The sequence below is a fragment of the Heterodontus francisci genome, chromosome 5 (genome assembly GCF_036365525.1).
Source record: "Heterodontus francisci isolate sHetFra1 chromosome 5, sHetFra1.hap1, whole genome shotgun sequence".
NCBI lineage: Eukaryota > Metazoa > Chordata > Chondrichthyes > Heterodontiformes > Heterodontidae > Heterodontus > Heterodontus francisci.
In genome coordinates, this window is record NC_090375.1 from 6,070,701 (window position 1) to 6,094,358 (window position 23,658).

The 23,658-nt window shown below is 51.6% G+C and overlaps 1 protein-coding gene across 10 annotated transcripts in view; it reads right to left on the minus strand.

Moving 5' to 3' along the window:
• The window catches only part of LOC137369700 (anion exchange protein 2-like), a 405,213-nt gene that overhangs the window by 31,196 nt on the left and 350,359 nt on the right, over positions 1-23,658 (minus strand). For 9 of the 10 annotated variants that reach the window (XM_068031042.1, XM_068031050.1, XM_068031044.1 and 6 more), the window contains 3 exons: positions 21,241-21,389; positions 19,829-20,023; positions 11,807-12,040 (listed from right to left, as the gene is read on the minus strand). In XM_068031042.1, the coding sequence (XP_067887143.1) occupies positions 11,807-12,040; positions 19,829-20,023; positions 21,241-21,389 (578 nt within the window). The remainder of the gene's footprint in view (positions 1-11,806; positions 12,041-19,828; positions 20,024-21,240; positions 21,390-23,658) is intronic. The other variant, XM_068031052.1, reaches the window with a different exon arrangement.

Below are 23,658 nucleotides of genomic sequence, written 5' to 3' on the forward strand. Positions count from 1 at the left end.
AAAGTTATCCTTTAGTTTCAACATGCTTCATGTTTTACAGTGTGCACATGCTCTCTGACCAGCTCTGTGACTAAGAGCAGTAAGATGATCCTTCACTAATCTCTCTAGCCCAGTGCATCAGGAGCTATCTCAAAGCATTCTCACTTCGGGTGGCTTTTTACACTAGATGTTCTCTGGGGTTCAGGTCATTGATTTGCAAGCAACGCTCTGTCCCTTGCAACCTGAAGCGCACTTCAGTTGACAGCCCTTTAGTCTGAGTTGGAAAGTCATGGGTTCAAGATCCCCTCCATAGACTGGAATCGTAATCCAGGCCTACACTCCAGTGTATACTGAGGGAGTGCTGCACTGTCAGAGGGGCAGTACTGAGGGAGTGCTGCACTGTCAGAGGTGCAGTACTGAGGGAGTGCTGCACTGTCAGAGGGGCAGTACTGAGGGAGTGCTGCACTGTCGGAGGGGAAAAGTTTAGGGGGATATGCGTGGAAAGTTCTTTACGCAGAGGGTGGTGGGTGCCTGGAACGCGTTGCCAGCGGAGGTGGGAGACGTGAAAACGATAGCGTCTTTTAAGATGTATCTAGACAGATACATGAATGGGCAGGAAATTAAGAGATACAGACCCTTAGAAAATAGGTGACAGGTTTAGATATAGGATCTGGATCGGCGCAGGCTTGGAGGGCCGAAGGGCCTGTTCCTGTGCTGTAATTTTCTTTGTTCTTTGTCAGAGGGGCAGTACTGAGGGAGTGCTGCACTGTCAGTGGGTCAGTACTGAAGGAGTGCTGCACTGTCAGGGGGGCAGTACTGAGGGAGTGCTGCACTGTCGGAGGCAGAGCTGCAGTGTTGGAGGGTCAGTACTGAGGGAGTGCTGCACTGTCGGAGGCAGAGCTGCAGTGTTGGAGGGTCAGTACTGAGGGAGTGCTGCACTGTCAGAGGCAGAGCTGCAGTGTTGGAGGGTCAGTACTGAGGGAGTGCTGCACCTGTCGGAGGGGCAGATCTGAGGGAGTGCTGCACTGTCGGAGGGTCAGTACTGAGGGAGTGCTGCACTGTCGGAGGGTCAGTACTGAGGGAGTGCTGCACTGTCGGAGGCAGAGCTGCAGTGTTGGAGGATCAGTACTGAGGGAGTGCTGCACTGTCGGAGGCAGAGCTGCAGTGTTGGAGGGTCAGTACTGAGGGAGTGCTGCACTGTCGGAGGCAGAGCTGCAGTGCTGGAGGGTCAGTACTGAGGGAGTGCTGCACCTGTCGGAGGGGCAGATCTGAGGGAGTGCTGCACCTGTCGGATGGGCAGATCTGAGGGAGTGCTGCACTGTCGGAAGGTCAGTACTGAAGGAGTGCTGCACTATCAGAGGGGCAGTATTGAGGGAGTGCTGCACTGTCAGAGGGCAGTACTGAGGAAGTGCCGCATTGTCAGAGGGTCTGTACTGAGGGAGTGCCGCACTGTCAGAGGGTCAGTACTGAGGGAGTGCTGCACTGTCGGAGGCAGAGCTGCAGTGCTGGAGGGTCAGTACTGAGGGAGTGCTGCACCTGTCGGAGGGGCAGATCTGAGGGAGTGCTGCACCTGTCGGATGGGCAGATCTGAGGGAGTGCTGCACTGTCGGAGGGTCAGTACTGAGGGAGTGCTGCACTGTCAGAGGGTCAGTACTGAGGGAGTGCTGCACTGTCGGAGGGTCAGTACTGAGGGAGTGCTGCACTGTCGGAGGGTCAGTACTGAGGGAGTGCTGCACTGTCGGAGGGGCTGTATTGAGGGAGTGCTGCACTGTCGGAAGGTCAGTACTGAAGGAGTGCTGCACTATCAGAGGGGCAGTATTGAGGGAGTGCTGCACTGTCAGAGGGCAGTACTGAGGAAGTGCCGCATTGTCAGAGGGTCTGTACTGAGGGAGTGCTGCACTGTCAGAGGGTCTGTACTGAGGGATTGCTGCACTGTCAGAGGGTCTGTACTGAGGGAGTGCTGCACTGTCAGGGGGACAGTACTGAAGGAGTGCTGCACTGTCAGGGGGACAGTACTGAAGGAGTGCTGCACTGTCGGAGGACAGAACTGAGGGAGTGCTGCACTGTTGGAGGGGCAGTACTGAGGGAGTGCTGCACTGTCGGAGGGGCAGTACTGAGGGAGCGCTGCACTGTCGGAGGGGCAGTACTGAGGGAGTGCTGCACTGTCGGAGGGGCAGTACTGAGGGAGTGCTGCGATGTCGGAGGGGCAGTACTGAGGGAGTGCTGCACCGTCGTAGGGGCAGTACAGAGGGAGTGCTGCACTATCGGAGGTCAGTACTGAGGGAGTGCTGCACTGTCAGAGGGGCAAAACTGAGGGAGTGCTGCACTGTCGGAGGGGCAGTACTGAGGGAGTGCCGCACTGTCGGAGGGTCAGTACTGAGGGAGTGCCGCACTGTCGGAGGGGCAGTACTGAGGGAGTGCTGCACTGTCGGAGGGGCAGTATTGAGAGTGCTGCACTGTCGGAGGGTCAGTACTGAAGGAGTGCTGCACTATCAGAGGGGCAGTACTGAGGGAGTGCTGCACTGTCGGAGGGTCTGTACTGAGGAAGTGCCGCACTGTCAGAGGGTCTGTACTGAGGGAGTGCTGCACTGTCAGGGGGACAGTACTGAAGGAGTGCTGCACTGTCAGAGGGACAGTACTGAGGGAGTGCTGCACTGTCAGAGGACAGAACTGAGGGAGTGCTGCACTGTCGGAGGGGCAGTACTGAGGGAGTGCTGCACTGTCGGAGGGGCAGTACTGAGGGAGTGCTGCACTGTCGGAGGGGCAGTATTGAGGGAGTGCTGCACTGTCGGAGGGGCAGTATTGAGGGAGTGCTACACTGTCAGGGGGCGGTACTGAGGGAGTGCTGCACTGTCGGAAGGTCAGTACTGAAGGAGTGCTGCACTATCAGAGGGGCAGTACTGAGGGAGTGCTGCACTGTCAGAGGGCAGTACTGAGGAAGTGCTGCACTGTCAGAGGGTCTGTACTGAGGAAGTGCCGCACTGTCAGAGGGTCTGTACTGAGGGAGTGCTGCACTGTCAGGGGGACAATACTGAAGGAGTGCTGCACTGTCGGAGGACAGAACTGAGGGAGTGCTGCACTGTCGGAGGACAGAACTGAGGGAGTGCTGCACTGTTGGAGGGGCAGTACTGAGGGAGTGCTGCACTGTCGGAGGGGCAGTACTGAGGGAGCGCTGCACTGTCAGAGGGGCAGTACTGAGGGAGTGCTGCACTGTCGGAGGGGCAGTACTGAGGGAGTGCTGCGATGTCGGAGGGTCAGTATTGAAAGTGCTGCACTGTCGGAGGGGCAGTACTGAGGGAGTGCTGCACTGTCGGAGGGGCAGTACTGAGGGAGCGCTGCACTGTCAGAGGGGCAGTACTGAGGGAGTGCTGCACTGTCGGAGGGGCAGTACTGAGGGAGTGCTGCGATGTCGGAGGGTCAGTATTGAAAGTGCTGCACTGTCGGAGGGGCAGTACTGAGGGAGTGCTGCACCGTCGTAGGGGCAGTACAGAGGGAGTGCTGCACTATCGGAGGTCAGTACTGAGGGAGTGCTGCACTGTCAGAGGGGCAGTACTGAGGGAGTGCTGCACTGTCGGAGGGGCAGTACTGAGGGAGTGCCGCACTGTCGGAGGGGCAGTACTGAGGGAGTGCTGCACTGTCGGAGGGGCAGTATTGAGAGTGCTGCACTGTCGGAGGGTCAGTACTGAAGGAGTGCTGCACTATCAGAGGGGCAGTACTGAGGGAGTGCTGCACTGTCAGAGGGCAGTACTGAGGAAGTGCCGCACTGTCAGAGGGTCTGTACTGAGGGAGTGCTGCACTGTCGGAGGGTCAGTACTGATGGAGTGCCGCACTGTCAGGGGGACAGTACTGAAGGAGTGCTGCACTGTCAGAGGGACAGTACTGAGGGAGTGCTGCACTGTCGGAGGACAGAACTGAGGGAGTGCTGCACTGTCGGAGGGGCAGTACTGAGGGAGTGCTGCGATGTCGGAGGGGCAGTAGAGGGCGTGCTGCACTGTTGGAGGGGCAGTACTGAGGGAGTGCTGCACTGTCGTAGGGGCAGTACTGAGGGAGTGCTGCACTGTCGGAGGGGCAGTACTGAGGGAGTGCTGCACTGTCGGAGGGGCAGTACTGAGGGAGTGCTGCACTGTCGGAGGGGCAGTACTGAGGGAGTGCTGCACTGTCGGAGGGGCAGTACTGAGGGAGTGCTGCACTGTCAGAGGGCAGTACTGAGGGAGTGCCGCACTGTCAGAGGGTCTGTACTGAGGGAGTGCTGCACTGTCAGAGGGACAGTACTGAGGGAGTGCTGCACTGTCGGAGGACAGAACTGAGGGAGTGCTGCACTGTCGGAGGGGCAGTACTGAGGGAGTGCTGCACTGTCGGAGGGGCAGTACTGAGGGAGTGCTGCACTGTCGGAGGGGCAGTACTGAGGGCGTGCTGCACTGTTGGAGGGGCAGTACTGAGGGAGTGCTGCACTGTCGTAGGGGCAGTACTGAGGGAGTGCTGCACTGTCGGAGGGGCAGTACTGAGGGAGTGCTGCACTGTCGGAGGGGCAGTACTGAGGGAGTGCTGCACTGTCAGAGGGCAGTACTGAGGGAGTGCCGCACTGTCAGAGGGTCTGTACTGAGGGAGTGCTGCACTGTCAGAGGGACAGTACTGAGGGAGTGCTGCACTGTCGGAGGACAGAACTGAGGGAGTGCTGCACTGTCGGAGGGGCAGTACTGAGGGAGTGCTGCACTGTCGGAGGGGCAGTACTGAGGGAGTGCTGCACTGTCGGAGGGGCAGTACTGAGGGAGTGCTGCGATGTCGGAGGGGCAGTACTGAGGGAGTGCTGCACTGATGGAGGGGCAGTACTGAGGGAGTGCTGCACTGTCGTAGGGGCAGTACAGAGGGAGTGCTGCACTGTCAGAGGTCAGTACTGAGGGAGTGCTGCACTGTCGGAGGGGCAGTACTGAAGGAGTGCTGCACTGTCGGAGGGTCAGTACTGATGGAGTGCCGCACTGTCGGAGGGGCAGTACTGAGGGAGTGCTGCACTGTCGGAGGGGCAGTACTGAGGGAGTGCTGCACCGTCAGATGGGCAATACTGAGGGAGTGCTGCACTGTCAGAGGGTCAGTACTGAGGGAGTGCTGCACTGTTGGAGGGGCAGTACTGAGGGAGTGCTGCACTGTCGGAGGGGCAGTACTGAGGGAGTGCTGCGATGTCGGAGGGGCAGTACTGAGGGAGTGCTGCACTGTTGGAGGGGCAGTACTGAGGGAGTGCTGCACTGTCGTAGGGGCAGTACAGAGGGAGTGCTGCACTGTCAGAGGTCAGTACTGAGGGAGTGCTGCACTGTCAGAGGGTCAGTATTGAGGGAGTGCTGCACCGTCAGAGGGGCAATACTGAGGGAGTGCTGCACTGTCAGGGGGGCAGTACTGAGGGAGTGCTGCACCATCAGAGGGGCAGTACTGAGGGAGTGCTGCACCGTCAGAGGGGAAATACTGAGGGAGTGCTGCACTGTCAGAGGGTCAGTACTGTGGGAGTGCTGCACTGTCAGAGGGTCAGTACTGAGGGAGTGCTGCACTGTCAGAGGGTCAGTATTGAGGGAGTGCTGCACCGTCAGAGGGGCAATACTGAGGGAGTGCTGCACTGTCAGAGGGGCAGTACTGTGGGAGTGCTGCACTGTCAGAGGGTCAGTACTGAGGGAGTGCTGCACTGTCAGAGGGTCAGTACTGAGGGAGTGCTGCACTGTCAGAGGGTCAGTACTGAGGGAGTGCTGCACTGTCAGAGATGCCATTTTTCAAATCAACGTTAAACCAAGGCCCCGTGTGCACTCTCAGGTGTGCATAAAAGTTCTCATGGCCCGTTTTGAGGAGAAGCATGTGAGTTCTCCTGATGTCTGACCTATCTTAAGATAGAAACAGGATATCTCATTGCTGTTTATGGGACACTGATGCCTGCAGATTTGCTGCCATGGTTCCCTACATTACAGTAGTGATTACACTTCAAAAATAGAGTCATAGAGTCATTTACGGCATAGAGGAATGCCATTCAGCCAAAGTACATGCTGGCTCTCCAAGCAGAAATGCAGTCAGTCCTACTCCTTCGCTTGATCCCCATAAGTCCCATATGTTTATTTCCTTCAAGTGCCCATCTAATCTCCTTTTGAAATTATTGTCTCCGCTGCGGCCAACCTCGTATGCAGTGAGTTCCAGGTCATTACCACTCACTATGTAAAAAAATCTGTTCTTCACATTTTCCCTAAATTTCTTGCCTAAAACCTTCAATCTGTGTCCCCTCATCCTTGTACCATCAGTTAATGGGAACAGTTTTTCCTTGTCTAACTTATCTAAGCCTGTCATAATCTTGCACACCTCTATCTAATCTCCCCTCAATCTCCTTTGCCGCAGGGAGAACAATGCCAGGTTTTCCAACCTAACCTTGTAACTAAAATCCCTCATCCCTGGAACCATTCTGGTAAATCTCCTCTGCAGCCTCTCAAGGCAGGAAGGTAAATAGTAATAGAACATAGAACAGTACAGCACAGTACAGGCCCTTCGGCCCACGATGTTGTGCCGAACATTTAACCTACTCTAAGATCAAACTAACTACCTACCCTTCATTCTACTATCATCCATGTACCTATCCAAGAGTCGCTTAAATGCCCCTAATGTATCTGCTTCTACTACCACCGCTGGCAGCGCATTCCACGCACCCAACACTCTCTGTGTAAAGAACCTACCTCTGACATCTCCCCGAAACCTTCCTCCAATCACCTTAAAATTATGCCCCCTGGTGATAGCCCTTTCCACCCTGGGAAAAAGTCTCTGACTATCCACTCTATCTATGCCTCTAATCATCTTGTACACCTCTATCAAGTCACCTCTCATCCTTCTACGCTCCAATGAGAAAAGCCCGAGCTCCCTCAATCTTTCTTCGTAGGACATGCCCTCCAGTCCAGGCAGCATCCTGGTAAATCTCCTCTGCACCCTCTCTGAAGCTTCCACATCCTTCCAATAATGAGGCGACCAGAACTGAACACAATATTCCAAGTGTGGTCTAACCAGGGCGTTATAGAGCTGCAGCATAACCTCGCGGCTCTTAAACTCAATCCCCCTGTTAATGAAAGCCAACACACCATACGCCTTCTTAACAACCCTGTTAACTTGGGTGGCAACTTTGAGCGATCTATGGACATGGACCCCAAGATCCCTCTGTTCCTCCACTCTACCAAGAATCCTGTCTTTCAGCCTGTATTCCGCATTCAAATTCGACCTTCCAAAATGAATCACTTCACACTTTTCCAGGTTGAACTCCATCTGCCACTTCTCAGCCCAGCTCTGCATCCTGTCAATGTCCCGTTGCAACCTACAACAGCCTTCCACACTATCCACAACTCCAGCAACCTTCGTGTCATCGGCAAACCTGCTAACCCAGCCTTCCACATCCTCATCCAAGTCATTTATAAAAATCACAAAGAGCAGAGGTCCCAGAACAGATCCTTGTGGAACACCACTGGTCACCGAGCTCCATGCTGAATACTTTCCATCTACTACCACCCTCTGACTTTTATGGGCCAGCCAATTTTGTATCCAGACAGCCAGCTTTCCCTGAATCCCATGCCTCCTTACTTTCTGAATGAGCCTACCATGGGGAACCTTATCAAACGCCTTGCTAAAATCCATATACACCACATCCACTGCTCTTCCTTCATGAATGTGTTTTGTCACATCTTCAAAGAATTCAATAAGGCTTGTGAGGCATGACCTGCCCCTCACAAAGCCATGCTGACTGTCTCTAATCAAACCATGCCTTTCCAAATAATCATAAATCCTGTCTCTCAGAATTCTCTCCAATAATTTGCCCACTACCGACGTAAGACTGACTGGTCTATAATTCCCATGGTTATCCCTATTCCCTTTCTTGAACAAGGGAACAACATTTGCGACCCTCCAATCATCCGGTACTACTCCAGTGGACAGTGAAGACGCAAAGATCATCGCCAAAGGCGCAGCAATCTCTTCCCTCGCTTCCCGTAATATCCTTGGGTATATCCCGTCTGGCCCCGGGGATTTATCTGTCCTCATGTCATTCAAAATTTCCAGCACATCCTCCCTCTTAACCTCAACCTGTTCGAGCATATCAGCCTGTTCCACGCTGTCCTCACAAATGACAAGGTCCCTCTCACTAGTGAATACTGAAGCAAAGTATTCATTTAGGACCTCCCCTCCCTCCTCCGACTCCAGGCACAAGTTCCCTCCACTATCCCTGATCGGCCCTACCCTCACTCTGGCCATCCTCTTGTTCCTCACATAAGTGTAGAACGCCTTGGGATTTTCCTTAATCCTACCCGTCAAGACTTTTTCATGTCCCCTTCGAGCTCTCCTAAGTCCATTCTTCAGTTCCTTCCTGGCTACCTTGTAACCCTCTAGAGCCCTGTCTGATCCTTGCTTCCTCAACCTTAAGTAAGCTTCCTTCTTCCTCTTGACTAGCTGTTCCACATCTCTTGTCATCCAAGGGGATTGGAGTACCGGAATAAGGAAGTCTTGCTACAGTTGTACAGGTTTTTGGTGAGACCACATCTGGAATACTGTGTGAAGTTTTGATCTCCACATTTAAGAAAGGATATACTTGCCTTGGAGACAGTGCAGCGAAGGTTCACTAGATTGGTCACTGGGATGAGGGGGTTGTCCTATGATAAAAGACTATGTAAATTGGGCCTGTATTCTCTGGAGTTTAGAAGAATGAGAGGTGATCTCCTTGAAACATATAAGATTCTAAAGGGGTTGGATAGGGTAGACACGGAGATTATTTCTGTTGGTCGGGGAATCTAAAACATGAGGGCACAGTCTCAGGATAAGGGGCCAATCATTTAGGACTGAGATGAGGAGGAATTACTTCACTCAGGGGGTTGTGAATCTTTGGAATTCTCTCCCCCAGAAGGTTGTGGATGCTCTATTGTTGAATACATTTAAAGCTGGAATAGACAAATCTTTGGTCTCTCAGGGAATCAAGGGATATGGGGAGCTGTTGGGAAAGTGGAATTGAAGCTTAAGATCAGCCATGATTGTTTTGAATGGTGGAGCAAGCTCAATGGGCCATATGGTCTACTCCAGTTCTCATTTCTTGTGTCCTTGTGTCAAGGACCCTCACATTCTTCCTAAAGTGTGGTGACCAGAACTGGACACAATGCTCTAGTTGGGGGTCTAACCAGAGCTTTATAAAGATTCAGCTGCTTTTGTACTCAGTGCCTCTATCTATGAATCCCAAGATCCCATATGCTTTACTAACCATTCTCTCAATATGTCCTGCCACCTTCAAAGATTGACGCACATGAACCCCAGGTCCTTCTGTTCCTGCACACTCTTTAGAACTGTGCCATTAAGTATATATTGCCTCTCCCTATTCCTTCTGCCAAAATGCATCATCTCATACTTGTCTGTATTAAATTCCATCTGCCACCTCTCTGCCCATTCTGTTAGCCTATCTATGTCCTGTTGCAGGCTGTTCACATCCTCACTGTTTGCCATTCCTGCAAGTTTGGTGTCATCATCAAATTTTGAAATTCTACTCTGTATTCCAAGATCCAAGTCATTTATATATATCAAAAGAGGCAGTGGTCCCAGCACTGACCCTTGTGGAACATCACAGTCTACCATCCTCCAGTCTGGAAAAAAACATTTATCACGGCTTGTTGCTTTCTGTCCTGAAGCCAATTTCTTGATCCAATTGGACACTGACCCTCCTATTCCATGAGCCTCAATTATGTTAACCAGCCTTTTATGTGGGACTTTATCAAACACTTTCTTAAAATCCATATAGACAATATCCACCTCATTCTCTTCATCAACCTCCTCTGTACTAGTAGCTCAAAAACAACTCGCCTGGTCTTCGAAATCGTGCCATAGGATCTTTTCTGCCCATCTGAGGGCAGGCGTGGCCTCATTTTAACATCTCAACCCTCAGTACTGCAGTGGAGTGTCAGCCTTGATTTCTTTGCTCAAGACTGTGACGTGGGACTTGAATACACAGGCTTCTGATTCAGAGATTGCTACTAACTGAGCCACAGCTGACATTTTGCACTTTGACACTGAAAACTCTGGGTGTACTGGTGTTGTGAAAGGCACCGCAACAAATGCAGTTTCTTTTAATCAAGGATTGTAACAGAGAATCCATACTCTGTACACCAACATGACATACGTTAAGAAAGTACACCATTAAGTTGGAGAGTACAGCCTCAAACAAACAGCTGGTTTACCTGATATAAAGTATGTATAAGAGTACAGTATACAGCTTTCACAGTAAGGACACTCAGTTTCCGAAACTCCTCACTTGTGGAAAAATAACAAAGGTGCCACTTTACAATCTCTCAAGGCAAATCCACTTTCTCGCTAAATTATTCTGAAGCTCGGTCTTAACTTATAGATTCTACTGGTGAATCCAGGGTGTTAGGTGTTTGGCAGAGGAGGACAAAGAGAAAGATTAGAATTAGAACATTATTAGAACATTACAGCGCAGTACAGGCCCTTCGGCCCTCGATGTTGCGCCGACCTGTGAAACCATCTGACCTACACTATTCCATTTTCATCCATATGATGGAGGAGAGGGGGAGAGCTGTAGAGAGAGTAAGATTTAAATCTGAGATTAGGGAAGGTGAGGCAGTTGTGGGAGGGAGAGAGAGAGAAGTGGAGAATGAGGAGAGGTGGAGAGAGTTTGAATGATTGAAATTAGAGAGTGGAAGAGACAGAGATGGAGAAAGAAAGATTTATTGATATCTATAAGTGAGATTATGGAGGGGGAGAGGGAGAGACAGAAAGAGAGGTGTCGAGTGAAAATGATTGTATGAGATTTAAATTTGTGAGATTAGGGAGGGAGAGAATTGGAGAGAAGTGGCGAGAGATTGATTGACTGGTTGAGATTCTGACTCACTGAGTCCTCAATGAAAGTCATCAGCCTGATTGAAATAGCTTTCTTTTGGTGTGGGAGCCCAGCCCTTGGTTGTGAGTGAAGTGCAATGATGCCAGCTCTCTCGTGTCATGAGGGAACCATTTGTTACAATGGCATGGAATGCTTACATTGGGAAAAGATGCTTCTTGTAGCCTTGGGAGTTAAAGCCATTTAACTGAAGCTAATATTATAGAAATACTACAAATTAAGAAATCGTGTTCAGGCAATGTAGATAATTCCTAAATCATTCCATGCAATCACTTTTGATCCTCAGACAATGGGCGTTAGCTCCTCATTGAGAACTTTATTCCTTTTCTCCCTAAGTGAAGCAGGAAGGATATGGTGAATGTAAGGGCTGGACGAGAGAATCGGCTCTATTCAGTCAGCAGGTGCACCACACACAGGAACAAGGACATAAGTTTGACCCCTGGGCTGGACTGACTCAGCCAATCTCACTTAGTGGCCAGTTAGGGTTCGGGGGTGAAAGGGCCTCAGTGCCTCTGGGTCAGGGAAGTGGGAGAATCAGCCGTGGGGTGTGTGCGTGTGTCCCCAGAACAAGGGGGTTAATAGCTTAAAATTAGATCTAGGCTGTTCGGGGTGATGTCAGGAAGCACAAAAGATAGTGGAAATCTGGAACTCTCTTCTCCAAAAAAGTTGTTGAGGCTGGAGGTCAACTGAAAATTTCAAAACTGAGGTTGATGGATTTTTGTCGGGTAAGGGGATTAAGGATGAGGGAACCAAGGCAGGGAAATGGAGTTAAGATACAGATCAATGTGACCTAACTGAATGGTGGAGGAGGAGTGAGGGGCTGAATGGTCTCTTCCTGTTCCTACGTTGGTGGAGACACAAAAGCAGCCTGCTTAAAGGAAAACAAAGAAACACAAGAGAGGGAAGAATTTCTCTCAGGCCCTCACCAGCGACACTTACTCTCCCGGGCAAGAAACGGCTATTTTTAAACTTGCGCAAGAAGAAGGCGATGAAGAAGGTGCCGGCCATCAGGACCAGGGACAGCAGTGCCGTGTTTGGCTCCCCCGTCCGTTTCTTATCTTTTCCACTTGCCAAACTGGCAGTACCATTGGTTATGTTTTGGAAGGTAGTGAATGGCACAGTCACATTATCTGTTATGTTGGAACAGCCACGGAGAGGATGGTCCTGGAAAATCTGTAAAAACATGAACAGGGGTCCCCCAGAATGAGTGTCAGAACTCAACTCACACCAAACCCCGACCTCCCTTCCCAAAAATCCAACCCCAGCATATCTCTAATTCAAGAGTACTTTATTACTTGAGAGTCTGGGCAGAGGGTAAAGTCACTCAGGGCCAAAATAAAAGGCATTTTACTCTCAGGTGGTCGAAAATACAGAATCCAGGGTGTAGTTTTTTTTAGGGCTTTGTTACTCTGGGAGCCGGTGCGTAAGGGAGGGTATGTTACTCTGGGAGCTGGTGTCTAAGGGAGGGTTTGTTACTCTGGGAGCCGGTGTGTAAGGGAGGGTTTGTTACTCTGGGAGCCGGTGTCTAAGGGAGGGTTTGTTACTCTGGGAGCCGGTGTCTAAGGGAGGGTTTGTTACTCTGGGAGCCGGTGTGTAAGGGAGGGTTTGTTACTCTGGGAGCCGGTGTCTAAGGGAGGGTTTGTTACTTTGGGAGCCGGTGTCTAAGGGAGGTTTTGTTACTCTGGGAGCCGGTGCGTAAGGGAGGGTATGTTACTCTGGGAGCCGGTGTCTAAGGGAGGGTTTGTTACTCTGGGAGCCGGTGTGTAAGGGAGGGTTTGTTACTCTGGGAGCCGGTGTCTAAGGGAGGGTTTGTTACTCTGGGAGCCGGTGTGTAAGGGAGGGTTTGTTACTCTGGGAGCCGGTGTGTAAGGGAGGGTTTGTTACTCTGGGAGCCGGTGTCTAAGGGAGGGTTTGTTACTCTGGGAGCCGGTGTCTAAGGGAGGGTTTGTTACTCTGGGAGCCGGTGTGTAAGGGAGGGTTTGTTACTCTGGGAGCCGGTGTCTAAGGGAGGGTTTGTTCCTCTGGGAGCCGGTGTCTAAGGGAGGGTTTGTTACTCTGGGAGCCGGTGTGTAAGGGAGGGTTTGTTACTCTGGGAGCCGGTGTCTAAGGGAGGGTTTGTTCCTCTGGGAGCCGGTGTCTAAGGGAGGGTTTGTTACTCTGGGAGCCGGTGTCTAAGGGAGGGTTTGTTCCTCTGGGAGCTGGTGTCTAAGGGAGGGTTTGTTACTCTGGGAGCCGGTGTCTAAGGGAGGGTTTGTTACTCTGGGAGCCGGTGTCGAAGGGAGGGTTTGTTCTTCTGGGAGCCGGTGTCTAAGGGAGGGTTTGTTACTCTGGGAGCCGGTGTCTAAGGGAGGGTTGTTACTCTGGGAGCCGGTGTCTAAGGGAGGGTTTGTTCCTCTGGGAGCCGGTGTCTAAGGGAGGGTTTGTTACTCTGGGAGCCGGTGTCGAAGGGAGGGTTTGTTCTTCTGGGAGCCGGTGTCTAAGGGAGGGTTTGTTACTCTGGGAGCCGGTGTCTAAGGGAGGGTTGTTACTCTGGGAGCCGGTGTCTAAGGGAGGGTTTGTTCCTCTGGGAGCCGGTGTCTAAGGGAGGGTTTGTTACTCTGGGAGCCGGTGTCTAAGGGAGGGTTTGTTACTCTGGGAGCCGGTGTCTAAGGGAGGTTTTGTTCCTCTGGGAGCCGGTGTCTAAGGGAGGGTTTGTTCTTCTGGGAGCCGGTGTCTAAGGGAGGGTTTGTTACTTTGGGAGCCGGTGTCTAAGGGAGGGTTTGTTCCTCTGGGAGCCGGTGTCTAAGGGAGGGTTTGTTACTCTGGGAGCCGGTGTCTAAGGGAGGGTTTGTTACTCTGGGAGCCGGTGTGTAAGGGAGGGTTTGTTACTCTGGGAGCCGGTGTCTAAGGGAGGGTTTGTTACTCTGGGAGCCGGTGTCTAAGGGAGGGTTTGTTACTCTGGGAGCCGGTGTGTAAGGGAGGGTTTGTTACTCTGGGAGCCGGTGTCTAAGGGAGGGTTTGTTACTCTGGGAGCCGGTGTCTAAGGGAGGGTTTGTTACTCTGGGAGCCGGTGTGTAAGGGAGGGTTTGTTACTCTGGGAGCCGGTGTCTAAGGGAGGGTTTGTTCCTCTGGGAGCCGGTGTCTAAGGGAGGTTTTGTTCCTCTGGGAGCCGGTGTCTAAGGGAGGGTTTGTTACTTTGGGAGCCGGTGTCTAAGGGAGGGTTTGTTCCTCTGGGAGCCGGTGTCTAAGGGAGGGTTTGTTACTCTGGGAGCCGGTGTCTAAGGGAGGGTTTGTTACTCTGGGAGCCGGTGTCTAAGGGAGGGTATGTTACTCTGGGAGCCGGTGTGTAAGGGAGGGTTTGTTACTCTGGGAGCCGGTGTGTAAGGGAGGGTTTGTTACTCTGGGAGCCGGTGTCTAAGGGAGGGTTTGTTCCTCTGGGAGCCGGTGTCTAAGGGAGGGTTTGTTACTCTGGGAGCCGGTGTGTAAGGGAGGGTTTGTTACTCTGGGAGCCGGTGTCTAAGGGAGGGTTTGTTCCTCTGGGAGCCGGTGTCTAAGGGAGGGTTTGTTCCTCTGGGAGCTGGTGTCTAAGGGAGGGTTTGTTACTCTGGGAGCCGGTGTCTAAGGGAGGGTTTGTTACTCTGGGAGCCGGTGTCTAAGGGAGGGTATGTTACTCTGGGAGCCGGTGTGTAAGGGAGGGTTTGTTACTCTGGGAGCCGGTGTGTAAGGGAGGGTTTGTTACTCTGGGAGCCGGTGTCTAAGGGAGGGTTTGTTCCTCTGGGAGCCGGTGTCTAAGGGAGGGTTTGTTACTCTGGGAGCCGGTGTGTAAGGGAGGGTTTGTTACTCTGGGAGCCGGTGTGTAAGGGAGGGTTTGTTACTCTGGGAGCCGGTGTCTAAGGGAGGGTTTGTTCCTCTGGGAGCCGGTGTCTAAGGGAGGGTTTGTTCCTCTGGGAGCCGGTGTCTAAGGGAGGGTTTGTTACTCTGGGAGCCGGTGTCTAAGGGAGGGTTTGTTCCTCTGGGAGCCGGTGTCTAAGGGAGGGTTTGTTCCTCTGGGAGCTGGTGTCTAAGGGAGGGTTTGTTACTCTGGGAGCCGGTGTCTAAGGGAGGGTTTGTTACTCTGGGAGCCGGTGTCGAAGGGAGGGTTTGTTCTTCTGGGAGCCGGTGTCTAAGGGAGGGTTTGTTACTCTGGGAGCCGGTGTCTAAGGGAGGGTTTGTTACTCTGGGAGCCGGTGTCTAAGGGAGGGTTTGTTCCTCTGGGAGCCGGTGTCTAAGGGAGGGTTTGTTACTCTGGGAGCCGGTGTCTAAGGGAGGGTTTGTTACTCTGGGAGCCGGTGTCGAAGGGAGGGTTTGTTCTTCTGGGAGCCGGTGTCTAAGGGAGGGTTTGTTACTCTGGGAGCCGGTGTCTAAGGGAGGGTTGTTACTCTGGGAGCCGGTGTCTAAGGGAGGGTTTGTTCCTCTGGGAGCCGGTGTCTAAGGGAGGGTTTGTTACTCTGGGAGCCGGTGTCGAAGGGAGGGTTTGTTCTTCTGGGAGCCGGTGTCTAAGGGAGGGTTTGTTACTCTGGGAGCCGGTGTCTAAGGGAGGGTTGTTACTCTGGGAGCCGGTGTCTAAGGGAGGGTTTGTTCCTCTGGGAGCCGGTGTCTAAGGGAGGGTTTGTTCCTCTGGGAGCCGGTGTCTAAGGGAGGTTTTGTTACTCTGGGAGCCGGTGTCTAAGGGAGGGTTTGTTCTTCTGGGAGCCGGTGTCTAAGGGAGGGTTTGTTACTTTGGGAGCCGGTGTCTAAGGGAGGGTTTGTTCCTCTGGGAGCCGGTGTCTAAGGGAGGGTTTGTTACTCTGGGAGCCAGTGTCTAAGGGAGGGTTTGTTACTCTGGGAGCCGGTGTCTAAGGGAGGGTTTGTTCCTCTGGGAGCCGGTGTCTAAGGGAGGGTTTGTTACTCTGGGAGCCAGTGTCTAAGGGAGGGTTTGTTACTCTGGGAGCCGGTGTCTAAGGGAGGGTTTGTTCCTCTGGGAGCCGGTGTCTAAGGGAGGGTTTGTTACTCTGGGAGCCGGTGTCTAAGGGAGGGTTTGTTACTCTGGGAGCCGGTGTCTAAGGGAGGGTTTGTTCCTCTGGGAGCCGGTGTCTAAGGGAGGGTTTGTTCCTCTGGGAGCCGGTGTCTAAGGGAGGGTTTGTTCCTCTGGGAGCCGGTGTCTAAGGGAGGGTTTGTTACTCTGGGAGCCGGTGTCTAAGGGAGGGTTTGTTACTCTGGGAGCCGGTGTCTAAGGGAGGGTTTGTTACTCTGGGAGCCGGTGTCTAAGGGAGGTTTTGTTACTTTGGGAGCCGGTGTCTAAGGGAGGTTTTGTTCCTCTGCGAGCCGGTGTCTAAGGGAGGGTTTGTTACTTTGGGAGCCGGTGTCTAAGGGAGGGTTTGTTACTCTGGGAGCCGGTGTGTAAGGGAGGGTTTGTTACTCTGGGAGCCGGTGTCTAAGGGAGGGTTTGTTACTCTGGGAGCCGGTGTCTAAGGGAGGGTTTGTTCCTCTGGGAGCCGGTGTCTAAGGGAGGGTTTGTTACTTTGGGAGCCGGTGTCTAAGGGAGGGTTTGTTACTCTGGGAGCCGGTGTCTAAGGGAGGGTTTGTTACTCTGGGAGCCGGTGTCTAAGGGAGGGTTGTTACTCTGGGAGCCGGTGTGTAAGGGAGGGTTTGTTACTTTGGGAGCCGGTGTGTAAGGGAGGGTTTGTTACTCTGGGAGCCGGTGTCTAAGGGAGGGTTTGTTACTCTGGGAGCCGGTGTCTGAGGGAGGGTTTGTTACTCTGGGAGCCGGTGTCTAAGGGAGGGTTTGTTACTCTGGGAGCCGGTGTCGAAGGGAGGGTTTGTTACTCTGGGAGCCGGTGTCTAAGGGAGGGTTTGTTACTCTGGGAGCCGGTGTCTAAGGGAGGTTTTGTTACTTTGGGAGCCGGTGTCTAAGGGAGGTTTTGTTACTCTGGGAGCCGGTGTCTAAGGGAGGGTTTGTTACTCTGCGAGCCGGTGTCTAAGGGAGGTTTTGTTACTTTGGGAGCCGGTGTCTAAGGGAGGGTTTGTTACTCTGGGAGCCGGTGTCTAAGGGAGGGTTTGTTCCTCTGGGAGCCGGTGTCTAAGGGAGGGTTTGTTACTCTGGGAGCCGGTGTCTAAGGGAGGGTTTGTTCCTTGGGAGCCGGTGTCTAAGGGAGGGTTTGTTCCTTGGGAGCCGGTGTGTAAGGGAGGGTTTGTTACTCTGGGAGCCGGTGTCTAAGGGAGGGTTTGTTCCTTGGGAGCCGGTGTCTAAGGGAGGGTTTGTTCCTTGGGAGCCGGTGTGTAAGGGAGGGTTTGTTACTCTGGGAGCCGGTGTCTAAGGGAGGGTTTGTTCCTTGCGAGCCGGTGTGTAAGGGAGGGTTTGTTACTCTGGGAGCCGGTGTCTAAGGGAGGGTTTGTTACTCTGGGAGCCGGTGTCTAAGGGAGGGTTTGTTACTCTGGGAGCCGGTGTCTAAGGGAGGGTTTGTTACTCTGGGAGCCGGTGTCTAAAGGAGGGTTTGTTACTCTGGAGCCGGTGTCTAAGGGAGGGTTTGTTCCTCTGGGAGCCGGTGTCTAAAGGAGGGTTTGTTACTCTGGAGCCGGTGTCTAAGGGAGGGTTTGTTACTCTGGGAGCCGGTGTCTAAGGGAGGGTTTGTTACTCTGGGAGCCGGTGTCTAAGGGAGGGTTTGTTCCTCTGGGAGCCGGTGTGTAAGGGAGGGTTTGTTACTCTGGGAGCCGGTGTGTAAGGGAGGGTTTGTTACTCTGGGAGCCGGTGTCTAAGGGAGGGTTTGTTACTCTGGGAGCCGGTGTCTAAGGGAGGGTTTGTTCCTCTGGGAGCCGGTGTCTAAGGGAGGGTTTGTTCCTCTGGGAGCCGGTGTCTAAAGGAGGGTTTGTTACTCTGGAGCCGGTGTCTAAGGGAGGGTTTGTTACTCTGGGAGCCGGTGTCTAAGGGAGGGTTGTTACTCTGGGAGCCGGTGTGTAAGGGAGGGTTTGTTACTTTGGGAGCCGGTGTGTAAGGGAGGGTTTGTTACTCTGGGAGCCGGTGTCTAAGGGAGGGTTTGTTACTCTGGGAGCCGGTGTGTAAGGGAGGGTTTGTTCCTCTGGGAGCCGGTGTCTAAGGGAGGGTTTGTTACTCTGGGAGCCGGAGTGTAAGGGAGGGTTTGTTACTCTGGGAGCCGGTGTCTAAGGGAGGGTTTGTTCCTCTGGGAGCCGGTGTCTAAGGGAGGGTTTGTTACTCTGGGAGCCGGTGTCTAAGGGAGGGTTTGTTACTCTGGGAGCCGGTGTCTAAGGGAGGGTTTGTTCCTCTGGAAGTCGGTGTCTAAGGGAGGGTTTGTTACTCTGGGAGTCGGTCTAAGGGAGGGTTTGTTACTCTGGGAGCCGGTGTCTAAGGGAGGGTTTGTTACTCTGGGAGCCGGTGTCTAAGGGAGGGTTTGTTACTCTGGGAGCCGGTGTCTAAGGGAGGGTTTGTTACTCTGGGAGCCGGTGTCTAAGGGAGGGTTTGTTCCTCTGGGAGCCGGTGTCTAAGGGAGGGTTTGTTACTCTGGGAGCCGGTGTGTAAGGGAGGGTTTGTTACTCTGGGAGCCGGTGTGTAAGGGAGGGTTTGTTACTCTGGGAGCCGGTGTCTAAGGGAGGGTTTGTTCCTCTGGGAGCCAGTGTCTAAGGGAGGGTTTGTTACTCTGGGAGTCGGTGTCTAAGAGAGGGTTTGTTACTCTGGGAGCCGGTGTCTAAGGGAGGGTTTGTTACTCTGGGAGCCGGTGTCTAAGGGAGGGTTTGTTACTCTGGGAGTCGGTGTCTAAGGGAGGGTTTGTTACTCTGGGAGTCGGTCCAAGGGAGGGTTTGTTCCTCTGGGAGCCGGTGTCTAAGGGAGGGTTTGTTACTCTGGGAGCCGGTGTGTAAGGGAGGGTTTGTTACTCTGGGAGCCAGTGTCTAAGGGAGGGTTTGTTACTCTGGGAGCCGGTGTCTAAGGGAGGGTTTGTTCCTCTGGGAGCCGGTGTCTAAGAGAGGGTTTGTTACTCTGGGAGCCGGTGTGTAAGAGAGGGTTTGTTACTCTGGGAGCCGGTGTCTAAGGGAGGGTTTGTTACTCTGGGAGCCGGTGTGTAAGGGAGGGTTTGTTACTCTGGGAGCCAGTGTCTAAGGGAGGGTTTGTTACTCTGGGAGCCGGTGTCTAAGGGAGGGTTTGTTCCTCTGGGAGCCGGTGTGTAAGGGAGGGTTTGTTCCTCTGGGAGCCGGTGTGTAAGAGAGGGTTTGTTACTCTGGGAGCCGGTGTGTAAGAGAGGGTTTGTTACTCTGGGAGCCGGTGTCTAAGGGAGGGTTTGTTACTCTGGGAGCCGGTGTGTAAGGGAGGGTTTGTTACTCTGGGAGCCGGTGTCTAAGAGTGGGTTTGTTACTCTGGGAGCCGGTGTCTAAGGGAGGGTTTGTTACTCTGGGAGCCGGTGTGTAAGGGAGGGTTTGTTACTCTGGGAGCCGGTGTCTAAGAGAGGGTTTGTTACTCTGGGAGCCGGTATCTAAGGGAGGGTTTGTTACTCTGGGAGCCGGTGTGTAAGGGAGGGTTTGTTACTCTGGGAGCCGGTGTGTAAGGGAGGGTTTGTTACTCTGGGAGCCGGTGTGTAAGGGAGGGTTTGTTACTCTGGGAGCCGGTGTGTAAGGGAGGGTTTGTTACTCTGGGAGCCGGTGTGTAAGGGAGGGTTTGTTACTCTGGGAGCCGGTGTGTTGGGTAGGGATTATTAGTTTAAGTGCAGCTATGTGTCAGCAATGGATATTACACCAATGTCTGTGGGTGGGTTCTGAGATCATTCCTCCAGCTATCGGGTATGTGGGAAGAGGATTTGAACTGTAAATTGTGGGGCAGCAGTGGGGGGGGGCGGGGAGGGTGAAGGGATTGTTACTCCAGGGCCTGAGTGTCTATGAGAGGATTATTCCTTAAAGTTTTGTTGGGGGGTGAGGGGGAAAAGGGGTTTATTACTCGAGGTCCCGGGCAATGTGTCTTACCTTTACAAGCTTATAGAATGTCTCATAAATAAATATCAGTGAGATGAGAAAAGCGAAGATTTCCTGGGTGAATCGGGAAATGAATCGCACCAGGAAAGAGCCTTCAAACGCCACGATCAGCATCACAATGGCAATGAGCCAGAAACCGATCCATACCCTGCCAGTTAGATAGTCCATGTTGTTCGAGGCACAGAACTGGAGGAAGTAAAGGGGATTGATCATCAGATTGTCAGCAATGCCACAAAGGAATAGGACAGAGAAGAGGAGAAACTGTTGAGTATCACTGCATGGTGTCTAAGCAGGTACTACTGAGGATCACTGAGCTCGCACTGTTCATCGCTCTCTTTTTATTTGTTCATGGGATGTGGGTGTCACTGGCCAGGCCAGCATTTATTGCCCATCCCCAATTGCCCTTGAGAAGGTGGTGGTGAGCTGTCTTCTTGAACCACTGCAGTCCATTTGGGGTAGGTACACCCACAGTGCTGTTAGGAAGGGAGTTCCAGGATTTTGACCCAGTGACAGTGAAGGAACGGTGATATAGTTCCAAGTCAGGATAGTGTGTGACTTGGAGAGGAACTTGCAGGTGGTGGTGTTCCCATGCATCTGCTGCCCTTGTCCTTCGAGGTGGTAGAGGTCGCAGGTTTGGAAGCTGCTGTCGAAGGAGCCTTGGTGCGATGCTGCAGTGCATCTTGTAGATGGTACACACTGCTGCCACTGTGCGTTGGTGGTGGAGGGAGTGAATGTTAGTAGATGGGGTGCCAATCAAGCGGGCTGCTTTGTCCTGGATGGTGTCGAGCTTCTTGAGTGTTGTTGGAGCTGCATCCATCCAGGCAAGTGGAGAGTATTCCATCACACTCCTGACCTGTGCCTTGGAGATAGTGGACAGGCTTTGGGGAGTCAGGACATGGGTTACTCACAGCAGATTTCCCAGTCTCTGACCTGCTCTTGTCGTCACAGTATTTATGTGGTTGCTCCAGTTAAGTTTCTGGTCAATGGTAACCCCCAGGATATAGATGGTGGGGATTCAGCAATGGTAATACCATTGAATGTCAAGGGGAGATGATTAGATTCTCTCTTGTTCTCCTTACTTTTAACTTAGGAGGTTGTGAGTTCAAGCCCCAATCCAGAGATTTCACTCCCTGCTCCAGCCTGACACTTTCCAGTGTCAGTACAGAGGAATTGCTGCACCATCGGTGGTGCCATATTTCAAACACTATGTTAAAGATCAAATGACAGGATTTGTAGGTTAGCACCTCTGACAATGCTGCAATGCCTCAGTGTGGGCCAAGACTATGGATTCAAGTCCTACCATTGAGTCAAACAGAGAAGATTTGGGACTAATTAACAGGATAGAAAGAACTGATGATAGCACAACACGTTTGTCCAAGTAGATCTGAGCCTGAGACACACACCTTAAAAAAAGCTTCTTCGAAGACGAGCAATGGGCCAGAAAACCCAACGACCAGCAGTGGTTGGGCTCCCAACAACCCGAAGATAATCATTTGTATGGCCGTCGAAATGATGAGCTCTGAAACACCAATCAAACCCATGGTCTTCTCCCCTAAAACACAATGATAAAATACCACTGACTGGCATACACACACTTGGGTAAATATCACACAACAAACACACAATCACTTACACTCGGGTAAATATCACACAACAAACACACAATCACTTACACTCGGGTAAATATCACACAACAAACACACAATCACTCACACTCGGGTAAATATCACACAACAAACACACAATCACTCACACTCGGGTAAATATCACACAGAAAACACAATCACCCACACTCGGGTAAATATCACACAACAAACACACAATCACCCACACTCGGGTAAATATCACACAACAAACACACAATCACTCACACTCCGGTAAATATCTCACAACAAACACACAATCACTCACACTCGGGTAAATATCACACAACAAACACACAATCACTCACACTCGGGTAAATATCACACAACAAACACACAATCACCCACACTCGGGTAAATATCACACAACAAACACACAATCACCCACACTCGGGTAAATATCACACAACAAACACACAATCACTCACACTCGGGTAAATATCACACAGAAAACACAATCACCCACACTCGGGTAAATATCACACAACAAACACACAATCACTCACACTCAGGTAAATATCACACAGAAAACACAATCACCCACACTCGGGTAAATATCACACAATAAACACACAATCACTCACACTCGGGTAAATATCACACAACAAACACACAATCACCCACACTCGGGTAAATATCACACAACAAACACACAATCACCCACACTCGGGTAAATATCACACAACAAACACACAATCACTCACACTCGGGTAAATATCACACAGAAAACACAATCACCCACACTCGGGTAAATATCACACAACAAACACACAATCACCCACACTCGGGTAAATATCACACAACAAACACACAATCACCCACACTCGGGTAAATATCACACAACAAACACACAATCACTCACACTCGGGTAAATATCACACAGAAAACACAATCACCCACACTCGGGGAAATATCACACAACAAACACACAATCACTCACACTCGGGTAAATATCACACAACAAACACACAATCACTCATACTCGGGTAAATATCACACAACAAACACACAATCACCCACACTCGGGTAAATATCACACAACAAACACACAATCACCCACACTCGGGTAAATATCACACAACAAACACACAATCACTCACACTCGGGTAAATATCACACAGAAAAGACAATCACCCACACTCGGGTAAATATCACACAACAAACACACAATCACCCACACTCGGGTAAATATCACACAACAAACACACAATCACCCACACTTGGGTAAATATCACACAACAAACACACAATCACCCACACTCGGGTAAATATCACACAACAAACACACAATCACCCACACTCGGGTAAATATCACACAGAAAACACAATCACCCACACTCGGGTAAATATCACACAACAAACACACAATCACTCACACTCGGGTAAATATCACACAGAAAAGACAATCACCCACACTCGGGTAAATATCACACAACAAACACACAATCACTCACACTCGGGTAAATATCACACAGAAAACACAATCACCCACACTCGGGTAAATATCACACAACAAACACACAATAACTCACACTCGGGTAAATATCACACAACAAACACACAATCACCCACACTCGGGTAAATATCACACAACAAACACACAATCACCCACACTCGGGTAAATATCACACAACAAACACACAATCACTCACTTTCGGGAAAATATCACACAGAAAACACAATCACCCACACTCGGGTAAATATCACACAACAAACACACAATCACCCACACTCAGGTAAATATCACACAACAAACACACAATCACTCACACTCCGGTAAATATCACACAACACACACACAATCACTCACACTCGGGTAAATATCACACAACAAACACACAATCACTCACACTCGGGTAAATATCACACAACAAACACACAATCACCCACACTCGGGTAAATATCACACAACAAACACACAATCACTCACACTCGGGTAAATATCACACAGAAAACACAATCACCCACACTCGGGTAAATATCACACAAAAAACACACAATCACTCACACTCGGGTAAATATCACACAGAAAACACAATCACCCACACTCGGGTAAATATCACACAACAAACACACAATCACCCACACTCGGGTAAATATCACACAACAAACACACAATCACCCACACTCGGGTAAATATCACACAACAAACACACAATCACTCACACTCGGGTAAAT